We start from the raw sequence: 19141 nt of genomic DNA, 5'->3' as shown, positions 1-19141 counted from the left end.
TAGCAGGGTAGCATATCGTTACTGTTTTGCTACTTAGAGTTCTTCTCTAAAATCCTTAAACTCCCACAACTGAGAGTATATAGGATGTAAGAATCAATCACAAATTTATAAGTGGAATCACACTGGTTTACCCTTACTGGAGAACTACAGTCAGTCGGTGATCCAGTCAACAAACACTACTGAGAGCCTAAAATGAGCCAGGTGTTGTGCTAAGGGCTGGACATGGATATGTTCAATGAACACAGCTGATGAGCAACAAAGAGGATTTCTACTTTCTCCACTCTGGGTGGGTCCTCACTGCCTCCAAACACTGTTCATTCTTCTCACAATAACTACCCAACTTTGGGCACAGTTGTCTCTCATACTCCCTTACCATGATTTGTATACAGCTAAAGTGAGCTATGTGTTGTTTCTGTGTGTAAATATATTTCACATATTTATTTTCTCTTTCCCTCTGGAAGAAATTCTCGGCCCTTCCAGAAGCACCGTATTTGCTCTCTCCTCTTTGGCACTCTTCAGTCTCTAATACTAATAATTTACAAGAGTTCAGTCCTAATGACACAAAGAACTGGAAAATGCAATATATACAGAAAAGAAAAAGGAACTGAGTATATTGTGTTTGGAGGAGGTGCTGTGTCCAAGAGATTTAGTGGTGGCCATAAAAAATACAGACTTTTAAGACAGATAATGCCAGTCAGCTTTTCTTCTCCATGAGGATGGAAATTATATCAAGAAAGCATTGAAGTCAAATATAAGAATAAATTTCCTGAGAGGGAAGACAGCGTGGCATTAAAATGTGTCTTTTTTAATGTAAATAAACACTTTTTAATGTACATAAAAGAAGAAAAAGATTTATTTAAAGGGAGGGACTTGCTTTTCTGCTTAGAGGGGAGAAGGGTTTCAAAGGTGGGCTCAGAGAACACCATCAGTTTGTTCCTCTTTCTCATTGCCCGCGTCTTCCAGGCAGACTGAATTGGTAAGACATTCTCTGAATATCTTCTTTTAAAAAATTTTTATTCAGTTTGTAAAGGTTACCTTCCATTTACAGTTATTGCAGTGCTCGCTTTAGTGGCACATATACTAAAATTGGAACGATACAGGTATTGCAAAATACTGGTTATATTCCCCATGTTGTACAATACATCCTGGAGCCTGTCTTACATCTGAGAGATTGTACCTCCCATTCCCCCACCCTACATTGCTGCCCCCCTCCCGAGCTGGTAACCACTTGTTCATTCTCTCTATCTGCGGGTCTGCTGCTGCTTTGTTATATTCACCAGTTTGCTGTGTTTTTTCGATTCCACACATAAGTGATATCACACAGTGTCTGTCTTTCTTGGGATATTTTCTTTAGGCTGATGTCCACAGGGGAAGTGCAGGGCAAATAAGGACACGAAAGCCAAGCCCAGAGAAAGCAAGGGCAACTTCCTGTTTGGGGGGTGCCAAGGGCTTCCCCCCATGGCGGCTTCAGTGTACAAGGTGGCCCGGCCGACGGGAGCTCTTTAGGGAACGGATGGAACAAGTGGGGCCTCCCAGGGGTAAGTTATGGAAGAGCTGGTGGAGAAATCACAGGCCCGAGGTGTGCTTGGGGAGCATCATAGGGCTCTGCAAGGGACACAGCCACTTCAGGGAGAGCCGGGGAAGCCGCTCCCGTGTGGGAGGCAAAGTTTGGCACCTCCTTGAGAGGCATGGCAGCACTGATTTTATAACTTTACTATTCATGTGCTCAATACAGAATGAATGGTCATTGAAGTTTTTTGGTCAGAAAACAACTTGTGATCACCATATGGCACAGGAATTCAATGCAAATGAAGTTCAGTCCTATGACCTCTGTGATTTGCCACCGTGGTGAAGAATCTAAAATCAGCACACATTTTCACTGTAATAAGCAGGTGCTAGGTATACACGGGACAGGAAATTTGGAGAAGGCATAGTTTTTTCCCCCCTGATACCTACAAATAAGTGAGATAAACAGACAAGTAAGCGAATAACTCCAGCTCCAGCATGGAGTGCATGGGTGAGCGAGCCTGCAGGACGCCTGGTCAGGAAAAATCAGAATCATGTGGTCAGAATCCACATGAAGGAGTGGAAGGGCGGGTGTTCCAGGTTAGAGGGGGCAGTGTGGTTGGACAAGCCTCGTTCTCTCAGGGAACAAGCTCTATGTGTGTACGTGTGTGTATGTGCCCGTGCTGGGAACCAGGGTACTGCAAGGTGTGAGCTTGGAAAGTGCGCAGCCAGACATGACAGAGCTTAGATGCCTGGAGCACAGTCTACCCCCAAAGAGATAAGAGCCACAGGAGTGCCTCAAGCAAGAGAAAGACAGCATTCGATGTGTGCCTGTGTTGTTGCTGTTCTCACTAACTTGTGTCTGACCCCATGGATTTCAGCACGCCCGCCTTCCCTGCCCTTCACTATCTCCTGGAGTTTGCTCAGACTCATTCTTTGTGCCCATGAAAGTTCATTGACAGCACAAAGGGAAAGAGACTAAAGAGATGGGATGATTTTGGGGGTAAACTAGCTGAGAAATGATGGGAGCCTGAACAGAATTTAGATAGTCACCCTTGGGTTGGAGAGAAAGGGAGCCTACCACAGAGAGATTTCTGCAGCACCATCCACGTGCCATGCAGACTAACAGGAAATGGAAGCCAGGAAGGAGCCTGGCACTGCTCATGGTAAATGGAAGCTGGTAAGTGGAAATTCCATTCACTGACACAGGGAACAAGAAAGAGGAGATGCCACGAGGAGAAAGGGAAGCTCAGTCTTCGGGGAAGAGGTCTGGAACTGTCTGTGGAATGTCCAAGCGGAGTCATCACGTATCCAGAGAGGAGAGCTGTGTGCCTACAGGTGAAGACACGCAAACGAGGAACAACCCAGGACAGCACACTAGAGCAACAGAAAAGACGGGACGCTGGCAAGGCAGTGCTATTGCAAGAATAGTAGGAAGCTGCAAAGGAAGAAGGCTGCAGAGGAGCAGTCTGACAGGAGAAAAAGCAGAAGCGCCAACACCCAGGAAGCCAAAGGAGGAGAGAGTTTTAAGGACAAAGAGGGTCAACGGCATCAGAGGCCTGGAGAGGTCAAATAACCTGGGAAAGACACTCACGAGGCCTGAAAAGTGCCTGCTGGATTTGGCAAAGTGGAATTCATTAGTGACCTCGGGAGGAAGAAGGACACCAGACTGCAGAGGGGCGAAGGACTGTGGATTATTCTTTTAAGAAACTCACTTTAAAGGAGAGAAACTGGGCCATAGCTACAGAAGGATGCAGGACTAAGAAAGGATTCTTTTCTTAGAGATGGAAGCCACTTGGGCATATTCACGTGCTAATATTGAAGAAGCCAGTGCAGAATCAGAAGCTACTGAGAGAAAAGTGGGAAAAATGACAGAGCCTGAGCCCGGAAAGGCCTAGAGGAAATGGGACATGGACCCCACTAGGAGCTCTCCTAAATAAACATTTGCCATGTGTGAGAGTGCATGTACATACACACACTCTTTTCTTCACTGAAAGGCTTCAAGTTTCTACTAAGACTTTATGTGAAACATAATTACTGATTTCCCCAATGTTCCCTCCAGACTTCAACATACTAGGAGCGGAAATCTACAAATCAACTGAAGGTTGTCTGACTTGGCAGTGCTTCAGTAACCGGCCTCCCTGCTGCAGGAGGGTGCGGCCTTTGATTTCTGGGGAGGAAGCTGTGTTGAGGGTTTTCTGTGCAGTAAGTGCTCTCACTGTACTGCAGACCTAGTCATCATCAGGTCAGACAGCATTTCACCAGCAGGCTAAGCATGATGACAGCCCCTGCTCATGCCAACCTAACTGTCCCGACACCAGAGCCGGAGGACAAACATCATAAGGAGAGTCAACTCCACGCCTCACTCACCGACTCAGGGAAAATGGCATCGCTGGCAGGTGGCACCGTCAAGTTCTCTGATACCAAAGGACAGTGAGGAAACCTGCTGAAGGATCATGGAAACCAACCAGCCCAACTGTTTCTCGTGCCAACTGCTTCTGTTTTATCACCTTTAGAATTTCCTGGACATACTGAGCAGGTAAGTCAGGCTTCATTTACAGATTGTTCCAGGGAGCAAGGTGAGAAAAGATTAAAAGGGAAAAAAGGTCATGAATGATTCAGATCTCTTATATTATATAGGTGGCACCTGGGGTTAAAAATGCAGAAATAATGGCCTATGAAATCAAAGGCAGGAGTCTAGATAAAACAAGTAGGGAGTCCTCTTCTATTTTGCACCAGGACACTGAGTCAAACACATCAAGACTCATTTAACCTGACTAATTTCTGAGAACTTCAACTCAGTTTCCACTGAGCCTGATGCTCATGAAAGAAAAGGGACTTAGTCAGGCCCTGAAGTAGGCACACCCTTTGTGGGATTTGATAGATTCAGTAATATCGCCATATCCCTAAAACTCAGTTCTTTGAGCTGCATCACTGGCATTAAAAACCCAATGATTAAAATGAAAATATCTTAACACATGTAACAGATATGCTTTAAAGACTCACCTCACACAGAGTGAGGGGAAGGAGCAGGTGAGACGAATGGAGAGAGCAGCATTGAAACATATACATTACCATTTATAAAATCAGATAGCCAGTGAAAATCTGCTGTATAACGCAGGGAGCTCAACACTGGTGTTCTGTGACAGCCTCGAGGGGTGGGGTGGGGTGGCAGGTGGGTGGGAGGTCCAAGAGGGAGGGGACATACGTGTACCGATGGCTGATTCATGGCAGAAACCAACACGATCATGTAAGACAATTATCCTCCAGTTAAAAATAAATCAGTTAGAACTTCCCTGGTGGTCCAATAGCTAAGATTCCACTCTCCCAATAGAAGGGCCTGGGCTTGAGCCCTAGTCAAGGAAGGAGATGCCCCATGCCACAACTAAGACCCAGAGCAGTCAAATTAATAAATATTTTAAAAATAAATAAGTTAAAAAACAGACTCATCTCCCTCCCTTCTTCCATATGTATCTCTGTCTCTCCATCACTCTCTCTCTCTTACACACACACAGATACACAAAATAAAAAAGACAACACCAAGGGAAAATCTCCAATTTTGATTCTAAACCGTAGGGATCTAAAGAGAGATTATGTGTAGAAGTGCATAAGGAGTAATTTAGAAAGGAAAACCACTCATTCCTAAAGTATTACTGTGTTTTCCAAGAGTCGGTGCTCCAGGTCAGGTAATTTGTACGGAATGGAGAGGGTTGCAGCATTTTTCCTTTGGAGGGCACACATACCCACACTGAAATCAGCAAAAAGCACGGTGAAATATCCCCAGGGAGATGCAATTTGGTGTTCTTGATATGAGCTACAAATGTTTCCCGAAATAGTTACATTAGACTGGATATGGACAGGACTCTTACGTCCAGCCATGCTCCCAGCTAATGGAAGAACAATTTTAAATCAAAGGCAGATATTGCGATGCCCATCCATGTGGGAGAAACAAGCTTCAATCATTTCTCTAGATATTTCATTTTGCTAATCTCATTGGTTGAAAAAGTAGCAAGATTGCATCAGATATTATATCTTGGCAGACAGGTATAGGAAAAAAGGGTCTCTTTTACATGTTCATTCAGAAACTGTGCCTAAGTTTCTTCGATCTAAAGCCTGGAGTAGACATACTTGGGAAGTAATTTGAGTTGTTATTATTCTGGGGTCTGATTATAAAAGTGATAGATTATATCACATTATAGATCCTAGCTCAAATTCCTATGGTATGCCACAATTCCAAGAATATAACACTTTTTCTGCCATGAGTTTTATTTTTTTGTCATGTCTTGGAATATGATTGTTGATGATCTACAGATTTCATTTAATCTCAGAATAAGATAAAATCACTTTTTAACTTGCTATGGATTTCTCGTTAAAAAAAAGTTCTGTGTACACTGTAGTAAAATTAATATATAACTTGCTAGAGCTCCTTTCTCAAAGCTTATTAATGTTTTAGTTTTGAATGATGGCTTTGCAGACAGTCTGTAGCTCCTTTTTAGAGTACTGATACTAGCATATATGTATATGATTTGCTGAATGAGATCTCTGGGGCAAAACGAGGGGAGGGGAGGGGCTCAGGAGATGAGGCGCTTAGCTGACTTGAAAACTTTGGTTCTTCGAGTCATTCAACAGAAAAGAAATTCTTGAAGGAAACTGAAAATGGCTGCTTTCAAAAACTACCAAAATAACATTTTGTGTTTTAGTAGGTTTTGAGTCTCGATAGATTCACATAGCTAATCTGTTGAGAGGAAAGCCCCAAAGACACTTTTAACTAGCTAACTTAAAAACTAGTCACAAAGTCTAGGCAATATTAAATCTTACAGAGAACATAAACAGCTGTGTTCATTTACTGGGCTTAAAGAATGTGTTATCTATAAATTTGAAGTGCTAATAATCTCTGATCTTTAATGAGACTAATTTAGTGATAATGTTGCGGCTAAAATGTGCTCAACCTTCTAAAATTCAGTATTAACCAGATTTTTGCTAATGATCGGTTGTACATTTGGATCTTAGATTTTGGCTATAGACACTCCTCATTTGCAGTTCAGAGACATAGTAAGTCAAATCTGTGTAGACTGTGTTTTAAGAACGAGGCTGCCAGAGGAGACATTAAGTGTATTCAAATCACAAGAGCATGCAATCTTTTCTCTCTGTAACAGATAATCCCGCTACCTAATATGTCTGATTTACTGGGAGGTAGAGAGATGAGGAGCTGTTGCTATGAAATGATCTCTCTCAGCTCATGTAATCTTTTGTTGGGCACACTGAATAATATCCTCATATACTTCTAAGATCGAGGATGCATCAGAATGCTCACGCATCAAAACACCATTTTCACTCAGAGATTCATGATGCTTTAGACAAATATTTACTGGCATAAAAAGATGTTCACAATATACTAAGCAAAATGACTGGGTTAAAAGTAGTATGTACAGTGGTGGTCGGTGGTGGCTTTAGTCGCTAAGTCATGTCCAACTCTTTACGACCCCATGGACTCTAGCCCACTAGACTCCTCCATTCATGGAATTTTTTAAACAAGAATACTGGAGTGGGTAGTCATTTCCTTCCCCAAGGGATTTTCCTGACCTGGGGGTTGAACCCAAGTCTCTGGCGTCTCTGCATTGGCAGGCAGTGTTTTCGCCTGGGAAGCCTTGGCTCAGTGGTAAAGAATCCACCTGCCAAGCAGGAGACTTGGGTTCAATCCCTGGGCTGGGAAGATCACCTGGAGTAGGAAATGACAACCCACTCCAGTATTCTTGCCTAGAAAATTCCATGGACAGAGGAGCCTGGCAGGCTATAGTTCATGGGGTCGCAAAGAGCCAGACATGACTGGGTGGCTAACACACACAGTCACACACACACAGTATAGTTCAAGGCTCTGGAGATACAACAGGGCCTAGGAACATAAAACAGATTAAAAAGCCATGACCTTTCGTAGCTTACATCTAGTATGGAGAGCACAGGGTCTCTGGGCACGGCTATACAGGCTGCGAAAAGCATGACCTCCACAGCCATACGTGTGGCTCCAGAGAGGGAGACAGACAATATAAAACACTACATTACATGGTAATAAGCAGAGGCTAAAAAGATGAAGTGTGTGTGTGTCAGGGAGGGCGCTGGGTGCAATTTCAAATACAGTGGTCCAGGATGCCTCATGAACAAGATGACTGCATATGGATCTAAGGGAGATAAGGAAGCCAGCTCTGCAATTACTTGGGGAAGAGGAAAACATGCACAGAAACTCATGTGGGAGCCTGCGTGCTGTGCTCAAGGACTGAACAGGCTGGTCTGGCTGGAACAGAGAAGAGGAGGGGGCACGTATCGGGAGATGAGGGCAGAGAGGGGATGGGGAACCAGCCATATTCGTCCTCGGCTTTTCCTTGGGTGAAGAGAGGTGAAGCTATCAGATAGTCTGAGTCGGGGGTGACATCATCTAATGTACACATTAACTCTAACTGTAGTGTTAAGAACAGACTGAAGGGGGAGACCAGTTACCACGAAAATCCAGGGGACAGTGACAGTGGCTCGGACCCAGGGGGTAGCAGGGGAAGTGACGGTTTTATGACGATTTCAATTTGACTGGATCTATTTTGAAGGTGATGCTGATGGGATTTGCTGATAGGTTGGATTCGGAACTGAGAAAGGTGTTTGGCCTGAACTGGATGGGTGGAGGTGCCAGTAAGGCGGATGGGGGCCCTGAAGCAGGAGCAGTTTGCAACAGGAGCGGGGGCGGGGCTACTAGCTCAGTTTTGACCATATTAAGTTTGAGATGCTAGTGGACACCCAAAGGATGTTTCAACCTTTGGACTTAGCTTCCTGTCTAGTGAACTCAGTGACAGACAGACAGCTTTCCCTGGGGGTAAGGAGCGGGAGAGGAAACTTGGCACATTAAAAGACATTTCTGGGGACTGTTTCTAAGAGCTGAGCAAGCTGCTAAATTTTGCTTGAAGGAAGAGGAGGCAAGGACAGTCTGATAGGATAGACACACATACATATTCACTCATATTTTTCTGGCACTCAGCAGGCTAGACAAAATTAATAAAAGTGCTGGTTCCTATGATAGAAATTTCTCACTGTTCAATAAAGTTGGTATTTCAGTGAGAACTAATTCTGGATACAATTTCAAATAAAATGTGAGACTGAAAACAGCAAAAGGTGACTTTCAAGGTAAAAGAATCACATTTGGTATTGTCTAGAGATTCCTGGTGGCTCAGACAGTAAAGAATCTGCCTGCAATGCTGAAGACCCAGGTTCAATCCCTGGGTCGGGAAGATCCCCTGGAGAAGGGAATGGCTACCCACTCCAGTCTTCTTGCCTGGAGAATTCCATGGACAGAGGAACCTGGTGGGCCATAGCCCACAGGGTAGCAAAGAGTCAGATATGACTGAGCGACTAACTCTTTCGCAAAGATTCCTAAATTAAGCTGTCAAATTGTTTAGAATGGTCTAAGCCAAGAACTAAACTTAACAAAGAAGTAGGACTACCTGTTCCCCCAGAACCATCACAACTGTGCTCTAAGTAACTGGGAAGGCAGCATAATATTGCCTATTGGCCTCAAGTAGTGTTGGAGAGAAACTAGTTTTAAATATTTATAATAATAGGAACTTTGGATTCACCAGGCTCCCAAAACCCCAATCATCTGTTAATGATAGAGAATGGGAAACACTCAGGCATCCACCAATTGATTGTAATATCTTGATTTCTGCAATATCTGTAACTGATTTCTGTAATATCTTTGGACTAGATAATTTCACTTCAGCATTCTGAAGAGAAAATATGACTTAATTCAGGATTTCTGAAAACCTAGTCTAAACAACTGGTATTGCTCTGGCAATGTTTTTCAGCAATCCAAGGCAAAATGAGACCAAAAAAAGAATAGTAGATTGAATTTTAAATCTATTTGACTTTAAAAAGCTGTTTGATTGCTGTTCACCTTTTTTTTCTTTTTGATTATGTTCTTTTATGAAATGATGGTGAGAAAGAGATCGTAATATTTATTTTAGACATGGATAAGATAACCCTACAGACACCTCTACATTTACAGGTCTGTGCAACAGAAAGGTCTGGTAAACACAAACCTGGAGGAAAATATGCTCATTAGCGCTAAGCCAATAGCCATGCCTTGCTTTCCAAGCCCAGAGCTGGCAGTGAGTACGGCAATCGCACCCTCCCATACAATAGACATTACTGTCTGCCACCTTGCTGCCTTCACACTCTCCTAGACAACCTCAATGAAGGTCTTCAGGAGAAATAAAAGGGCTTCCTTCCTCTGAAGAGTCTAGAAACTTCTGGACATCACCGCCACCAGCAAATGCCCCTGGGAAAGCAGCAGCAATTTGAGCATCAGAAGGCCTGGTTCCAAGTGTGAACTCTGCTTCTTGCCAGCTCTGTCCCCTCAGGCAAGTCACGTAGCATCTTAGAGTCATGGTTCCTTCCATTTTTTCTAAATACCACGTCTTACCTATTTGAAGGGCTCCTGTAAAGACCAAAGAGTATATTTATGGGAAAGTACTTTTTAACTGATAAAATCACGATTATCTCACCATCAGAAATAAATGAAATGGGCTGGGGACGAGAAGCGCAGGGCAGCAACATATTATGTACCAATTGTCAGTGGGCTTGGGGAGATAATAGGAGGGGCAGAGACTATGGCGAAGTGGAGAGTCTAATACGTAATGCTGATTGCTACATCCAGGAATGAGGGAAGCCTTGTGTACTCAGAGCTGCTGATTTCCTAAGAGAAGCCAGAGAGCTTTATTTTGTGTGAGCGTGAAAAGGCCTAGTTATTTAAATCTTCGCTTCTGCTGCTGTTGTTCCGTCGCTAAGTCACGTCCCACTCTTTGCGACCCCACGGACTGCAGCACACCAGCCTTCGCTGTTCTTCACTATCTCCCAGAGTTTGCTCAAATTCATGTCTATTGAGTCCGTCTGACATTTGCTACTATTTCGCAACTTTAAAACCTGGTGGGGCCATCCCCGAAAGGCCAAATAAAACATGTCTGCGGGCAAACCTGGCCCTGAGGTGACCATTTATGACTTCTGATTTCCGCTTGGATCCCACCGTTCCTGTGTTCAGCGGAGCATGCAGGGCGGAGGCACTTCCCAGCTTTTCCCGGGGGCTCTCCTGAACACGTCCTTAACGGCTGCTCATCCGGATGTATCCTGACAGTGCCAAGATTTTCCACAGAATACTTCACGCACCTCCACATGTGGACACTGTAAATAATTCTTCTCGTGAAAAGTTAACTAGACCTTGAACTGATCCAGCAGGGTCGCCATCTGGGAGTCCTCAGAGGCCGTGAATTGTCAGCACTGTAAACATTTTAGACTTCGTGGAAGACACTGACTTTTTCTAAACTAATCACCCCTGCCAGTCAAGATTTGCAGTGCGGGTTCAAGAACAAGGCGTTCGTTTAACAACAATAACAAAAACAGTGAGGATAAAAACCGGACGGTCATTGTAATGACAGGCCTAAAAACCAACTGCGACTTCCCTAATAAGGCAATGACCAAAGTTGACTCCCTGGCGGTCTAGCGCCCATACGATTAATCAGTCTGTTTCCAGGTTCCTCACGACAGCAATATTAACAGTTTGCTTTATTCTGTTTATACGGCGCTGACAGGTCTTCAGCATGTTGGGCCTACTTGCTGGAGATTAATGGCAACTTTTATATGGAGGTAAAACCCAGGCAGGGAGAGAATGCCTTTTACGACTAGATAAGAACTGGATTCCCTTGCTCTATTTTGGTTCCCTTGCTGTTCATCAACTCCTCCCTCTTTTAATTTCTATCAAGGATCTATATGGTTAGTTGTGCCCAGCAGGTCCTTCTCACGGTCTAAACTCCCCCCTCCACCCCACTCTAGAGGTGGTACCCCCGGTGAAGCAAAGGAAAGCTTCAGTATCCTGCTTTTGAACAAGTTTATTGCCACTGAAGGTATTGCTGACTGATTTTGTTTTTAAAAAGTCAGATTCCGTATAAAAGTGAAAGACAGGTAAGAGATGGCTTCTGGTGACAGGCATTTTAGCATGAGGTAGGCAATCCCCTCTGTTAAATGGTTATTTTTATAGACACTGAAGAAGGCAGAATGAATAAGCACGGTCCAGCTGTAAGAAGTATGGACATCCCAGAAAACCTTAGACATATTTCACTAAACAGTCATATTTTAAAATAAATCCAGAAAAGTTCTTAACTCCCCCCAAACCACCCCCCTCCCAAAGCTGAGGACTGCTTGCTACTGGTGTACTTTTTTCTGTGCCAGGTTGGAGAGCTTGGTAACCTCAGAGATGATATAAATACATAGAAACTAAGACAACAGCAAAAAAAAATTATAGCACCTCTTCTAGGGCTCTGTATAGGAATCATCGTCTTATTCTTTGCTCTTAGGAAGTCTTAGGGAGCCTCCTGCTCCACCCATTTTTATGCAACAAATGCACAGATAAATATTCACCGCATACCCAGAAACCACAGGCCCTGTGCCAGACTAGCTCTCCAACCCACTTCCTCTTGCTCACCCCTCTCCGGACACAGTGAGGAGCAGGAGAAGGGGCCTGATTCCAGTTACAGAGCATCAGGGCCGGCTTTTAAGTGGACTCTTTTAACAAAGATTTTTAAAGCTAGAGACAAGAACAATCTAGGGTAAGAAAGCAGTATTAATAATAATAGTATTTATTATTTACTGTGTACAGGCACTACTGTAAGCCCTTCAGTTGTAAAAACCCATTTAATTCCCACAACAGAATGTACTGAGGGAAGAATTAAATAATTATTTGTGTTTGAGAGAGTAGAACAAAATACTGGGTTAGACTGGGGTAGATCTTTAACTCCATATTTACGCTTTAATAATTTGCCTGATGTGAAGGTTCAGTTGGAGAGGAAAGAAATCCAAGTGAGACGGACTAGTTAGAAGGATACGGTAATGGTCCTGAGACTGAACCAGGGGAGTGCACTGGAAGCAAAAAGCAAAGGAAAGATTGGAGAGCCATCCCAGAAACAGAATCAACCAAATCTTTTGGGGGCTGGTTTGGTCTGTTCATTTATTCAACAACAATTTCTGAAGGTTTCTGAAGGTTCAAACACTGTGTTAATTGACAGGGAAGTAAGAAAAAGAAGAATCTGAAGATGACTCCTTCCTCCGAATTGGGCTACCAGCCATGGCTCAGTGGTCTAAAGTGACACTGTAACAGACATCCATCCATCACCCATCCCTCCTTACATCCATACATTCAGTACTTACTAAACACACACCATCTGCCAGGCACTGCACTAAATAATGGTCATGAACAAGTCCAGGAAAGAGAAATGAAGAGGGGAAAAAAAAGACTCCTATTTTCACTCTCACAGCCCCAGGACTGCCTTCTCTCTAGAACTTCCATTCCTTGCCTGGTGGTCTGGCCATAAGGCGTAGTAGTACATGGTGGTAAGCCACCAAACTGCTGGAACAGCATAGGTATGCTTAGTCATCCATATGAAGAGAGGATCTCCTAGTTAATTTCTAAATGTATGCCCAGATTTGGCATATTTAACCAAAGCAAAACATTATATCATAAAGGTATCCAACATGATTTCCATGTGTAGATTTTAACATTATTCAAAAATAAAAGCACAAAGAAAAACCAGCTCTGAGCAAGGCCAAAAGGTACTGACAGTAATAAAACAAACATACTTTGAATGTCAAAAATCTTGTATCTAGTTTGGTTGGTAGGTTTGCTGGAAACACATAATTTTATTGCCTTTTAGGCAAAGCCCTGATCTTTTAAAATTAAGATTTGCCTAGACTGTACAAGAGTAAATCTTGACTACTTTCTAGTGTTTTCTGAAAAACAACTAGGTAAAAGAATGACTACCGCTGCAAAGTTTTTCGTCCACGGCAGCTGCCTTTTCATTATTATTTTTATGAGAGCTTGTCTAGATATTACATATCCTTTACTATCTACATTTAATTCTTCTCAAAATATCTTCTTCAGAGGCCTGGAGTTCTTTGGATATTAATTAGATTTCAAATAGCAAATGATCACTTTCTGAAGCTTCTTATTCACATATGCTTGCCTCCAAAAACCATGACTAATGTATGCCTTGAAGTTGCCATTAAAAAATTTTTTTAAAGATATGTTTAGGTACTTATGAACACCAACAACAATTATTTCAAGTATAAGCTAGTTTGTGTCTACCAAGGGTGAGAATTTAAATGCCAATAAAACCTAACTGTAAAAAAGGAATTTGATGAGAGCAGACACATTTTTTAACTTCAATTTTATGTTAAGAATCATAAAGTTTGAGTATGGACTTGTGTGTTCCATAAACTTGGACATAACCAACCTATGGAAAAGCAGCCTATGCCAATGATAACATGAAAAGGCAGAATCCTGAGTCTTTTTATGGTGGGTTGTTTTTCTTTTTTTAATGTATTTTAATTTCAGCTCTACGGCCTGTATCATTTACCAAGTCTGTTTCTGTCTGTAAAATAAGATTTGAATAACCACTTACTAATTTCTCATTGAAAAAAAATGTTCTTGAGCTATGAAATATTTCAAACATGCTTATTTTCACTGACGATAATAGGAACTGAAATTGGAGAAACTATAAGACACTACAGTCAATGAAGACACTTCATGAATATTATCTCAAGTTAACCTATAGGTAAAGAGAGGTCTTCACCGTCGTGGGAACTCGATGCATGGGTTAAAAGCCTTCAGTTCCGCTGAGATATTATTTTCATTGTGCTTGGCTCAACCAGACAGAGGCCCTCAGAGGAAAAAGTCAGAGATGAGCCCTGAGGGAGAACCGCAGAATTCCAGCTACTCCGCGTTGTAAAGGCCCTCGGAGATCATCTAACCACCCTCCCCGGGCAGGCAAGAAAAACAAACCGGAGCTGTCTGACATTTATGACTCTTACCTGCGGCGCAGATCCTCGGCCACCGCCGCCCGGCAGCTGAACAAATAGGCTCGCAGGGACTTCAGCCGCTGCCGCAGCCGCACCACGGCGGCCAGCGGCTCGGCGTGTCCGTACAGCATGGGGTTCTGCTGCTGGATGTCGATCAGCGGCTCCTCGTACACGTACTCCAGGAACTCTTTGGCCTGCTTAGACACCTACGAGAGAAGCGTCCTCCATCAGCGCTGGCGCGTCACCCGGCCCTCCACACCTCCTCCAGCTGGGAACCACAGCCTAAACACCAAAATGACATCATTTTCTGAACGCAGCCAAATGAAAAAGCCCCTGGTATAACTAAGTATAAAATGTGGCTTTTCTTTCTCTCTTCCAAGAAACTCAATTGGTAAAAGCAACCTGGGCATTGAAAGGAATTACAGCATATATTAACTCTGTTTTTGATTGTGTGATTCCCTGGAGAATCCCATGGACAGAGGAGCCTGGTGGGCTACAGCCCATGGGGTTGCAAGGAGTTGGACATGACTGGGTGACTAACACTTTCACATATATGATAAAATGACACAGAACTATACAGACTCAATATACCAATGTCCATTTCCTGTTGTTTTTTAAAAAATATATTGTATTACAGTTATTTAAGATACACCCAGCGGCAAAGTGGGTGAAAGATACTCAGGACCCCTCTGTATTACATTATCTATACAACTTCCTGTGAGTCTATAATTATTTCAAAATAAACGGTTTAAAAAAATAATTCATTAATAATCTTAACAGCAAGGCTGATTTTAAAAACTAAAACCAAAAAAATAAATAAATAAATAAAAACTAAAACCATGTGCATATATATGTACATATATTCTATAGTATTTTTATAAAGTAGTTACTTTAAAAAGATAGGTAAACCATGTACATCGAAAGGACTGAAAGAATATCTCCCAAAAAGGGGGAAAAAAGGATATTATATACAGAACAATGTGCATAGAAAACAAGCTCAAACGTACACTTTAGTGAGCAGGAAAGAGTTGCTTTTATCAGTACAGGTCTAGATTGGGCTGGGGGCTTCCCAGGTGGCACTAGCGGTAAAGAATCCACCTGCCAATGCAGGAGACACAGGAGACCGGTGCTCACTCCCTGGGTGGGGAAGAGCCCCTGGAGGAGGGCATGGCAACCCACTCCAGTATTCTCACCTGGAGAATCCCACGGACAGAGGAGCCTGGCGGGCTACAGCCCATGGAATTGCAGAGCTGGACACGACTGAAGCGACTTAGCACACGCTCACGGACTTGGGCTGACTCTATCCAATAGATGCAGCCAACTCTATAACCACTTCTGGCAGTAAACAGCAGGAGTATGAAAGCCGATTTTAAAATGTCACTTGTCAGTAGAGATAAATAGAAAAACAAAATGCACCTGAGCTACAGCTTAACTAATGCATGACCCAAGGGTGGTTTGGGGGAATCTTTACATACCAATTCACTGATACAAGGACATGAACCTCTCCACAAAGCTTCCACTGGAACCTCTTTAGTAATGGGAGTAAGACTGGAATTCAGCATAAACAGAACAAACAACTTTGCTCGTTAACAAAACTGAAAATCCACTGTTCCCACTCTAGAAGAGTATTGATGAATCATAAACAGGATATGCTCCCTAACCTCCTGGGATTCACTGTTGAGTATAACAGACCAATAATTAAAACAAAAATATACACATAGCACACAGCCAGTCATCCACCACAGAGGAACATGGATGAGGTCCACTGGGAGCTTGAAGGAGGGAGACGTCAACCATGCTGGGGAGAAGGAGGCTAGGAACCAGGGCAGGCCTGGCAAGGCAGGCGACACCGGCTCAAGGTCTAGGAAGATAAACAGAAATGCACCAGGTGGGTAAGGACGGGACAACAAGCAGATACAACCATGCCCTCGATCAATCTGTACATATGCTAACTCAGTGAAAGTGAAAGTCGCTCAGTTGTGTCTGACGCTTTGCAACCCCATGGACTGTCCATGGAATTCTCCAGGTCAGAATACTGGAGTGGGTAGCCTTTCCCTTCTCCAAGGAATTTTCCCAACCCAGGGATCAAACCCAGGTCTCCCGCATTGCAGGTGGATTCTTTACCAGCTGAGCCACCAGGGAAGCCCAAGAATACTGGAGTGGGTAGCCTATTCCTTCTCCAGTGGGTCTTCCTGACCCAGGAATCAAACTGGGGTCTCCTGCATTGCAGATGGATTCTTTACCAGCTGAGTTACTAGGGAAGCCCAATAACTAAATGTATGGTTATTGTATGTTGATTAAAACATGTGTTTATGAAATTTACTATCGCTATATTCTTTATTATAAAGCTCATATGTAATTATAGAGGTGCAAAATAAAAGCATCAATGCTTTTTTTCTAATAAAAGTAATTTTCCCTATAGAAGCAATTATTTTTGAGGTGCCTGTTCTGTTTCGTGGTCCTCTGGGATCCTGCAGAGTTAAAGAGTCAGAGAAGATAACAGTCTCTGCAGATGGTGCTCATGGAGCGGCACTGAGAATCAGCCAAAACCTTGCACTATGTAATCAGACTGGAAAGAGCAGCTGACGGGGCTAAATAACGCCTCATTTTGAGGTCTGGAGACACAGGTACACCCATGGCAGACACCAGAGCAGGTGTCTGGCCACTCAGTGGAGACCACAACGGGCAGGATGCTGCCCTCACACAGCTCACCGTTCAGCAGGGAAAGACAGAACCGGGTTCAAATGTTTTGTTTATAATGGTTAAATATTTGCTATATTTAAAAATTTTAAATGAGAAAAAAACGGATGGTGTTTTGGAAAATGAAGTACAATCCACTTGAAACTGTTGCTGAAGAATGATGTATTGTACAATTCAATTAGTCTTTCTGGCTCTATTGAGCAGTGTTTATACTGAGCCAGGGCCCTGCTGAATTAGGTTAACAATGCTACCTTTTAGTAGGTGAACAGAAGGACAAAGGGCACTGGCCCGTCTCCCAGGCCTTAAAAGGCTTCTCTCCTCAGGTGGTACTTAAGCCCGAGTGGGGGAAAAAAACAGCCTTCTACAGAGACAGTAAAAGCAGTGAGACAAATGGGATGGCAGCTACTGACATCAGCATTCATACACTGAAATCACTAGAAACAAAAACAGAGCTAGTCTCAAGACAGTCTAAGGCCCTGTTTCCCGAAGTTACCAGCTAGTGTGGAGAATACAGGCACACTATGATCCCCGCTGCCTGAGTGTGTGAACACATAAATCCCTGCCATGCTGAGCTGTTTATGGCTGCAAAGCACATGCTCATTTTTTGAGAACCAACCACTTTCATCAGTGAGGGAATTTGGGAGAGGACTCAAAATTCCGTATGAAATGCTATTTTTGCAAAATAGGAAATTGGTGGGGATATAGTGATCGAAGTTCGAAACCATCCTCTATGCTGGTATGAGCACTCTACTTTCAAACTCAACTGTAATTAAAAGGTTTTCTAAAAATATATAGCTACTTATGGAAGGAAGACAATGATATTCTTTTTTTTTTTCTAGTAGGCTACTTTTTTATTTTTTAAAGAAAACACATGTACATATAAATTTTCAGTGACATGTGACAATGATATTCTTAAGTGACAAAGTTTATGTGAGAGAAAGTTTCTTTCTCGTTAATAGAACCATTTCATGAGCTATAAGGGAACACTAAATATATTCTACTTAAGAGCCAAGAGCTACTGTCCTACTTCTTGCCTACCAAATTATGAAAAACATCAAAAACCCGAGTGCTGTTTCTGATATGAAAACTCAGCTCATAGGTACAAAAGGATAAGCCCAGTATTCCTTACTTAAAAAAAAAAAAAATGAATGGCTTAGGTTGGCATTCTTTTCCATGATCCTACTCCACTTAGATTAGAAGCAATTTTTACAGGGTTGACAGTTTGTTTTTCCAACCTATTGGCCTGTTAGTAGCTTACTAAACAATATTTATTAATGATGTTAGTATTATTAATATTAACTAGTTAATATTAATAATATTAATACACCAGTTTCTTTCCATAGCTATTTTAACTTTAGAATAGTTTAAGCTGTAAGAACTTCATCCTGTGACTGTGGTTTTGTTGCAGTTTGTGAACTGGTCCTCTCTTCACCTGGGAAATCCCTCGGATAGAGGAGACCTGGTGGGCTACAGTCCATGGGGTCACAAAAAGTCAGACACGGCTGAGCGACTAACACTTTTTCTCTTCACAGACCTGAAGTTAACATGATTCGGGAGAGGTGAGGAGGAGGGGAGCCAGGTAGAAGCAGATCTCTTCCCCATCTCACACTCAGGTGGAGTTGGAGAAAACAGCACAGTTCAGGTTATAATCATCTATAAACCAGTAATGACAAATCTGCTAGATACATGTATGTATTTATAAATAAGCATATTTGTCACTTGATTTTAACAAGCGAACCATCATTGGTATAGATTTTAATATAATACATCTTTTGTTATGCTGGTGACAGCTACCTCTGAAAATAAAAATTCTCAAATGTCATTCAGGTTTCTGTAATTCTGAGAGGTTCTGGAATGGTGTCCTGGTATGTTCCCCCACAAAAACAGTCCTGGGTAATAATGTGATGGGGCAAAAGCAATGTGGTGACCAATGATAGCAATTTGAAGAGGAAGAGAATGATGTGGTGGTGGTGGTGGTGAGGAATTTAGTTTTTGTTAAAGGAGGAAAATGGATCAGAGTAAAACAGATGAGAACATAATCTTAGAATAACAAGAA

The 19141-nt window shown here is 42.7% G+C and overlaps 1 protein-coding gene across 3 annotated transcripts in view; it reads right to left on the bottom strand.

Annotated features, from left to right (window-relative positions):
- Positions 1-19141, bottom strand: part of PLEKHM3 (pleckstrin homology domain containing M3) — a 203398-nt gene that overhangs the window by 98189 nt on the left and 86068 nt on the right. For all 3 annotated transcript variants that reach the window (XM_065930700.1, XM_065930699.1, XM_065930701.1), the window contains one exon: positions 14398-14591. In XM_065930700.1, the coding sequence (XP_065786772.1) occupies positions 14398-14591 (194 nt within the window). The remainder of the gene's footprint in view (positions 1-14397; positions 14592-19141) is intronic.

This window comes from Muntiacus reevesi, chromosome 3 (assembly GCF_963930625.1).
Source record: "Muntiacus reevesi chromosome 3, mMunRee1.1, whole genome shotgun sequence".
Classification (NCBI taxonomy): Eukaryota; Metazoa; Chordata; class Mammalia; order Artiodactyla; family Cervidae; genus Muntiacus; species Muntiacus reevesi.
Note: the sequence above shows the minus strand (reverse complement) of the source record. Positions and strands in the feature narration are given on the sequence as shown.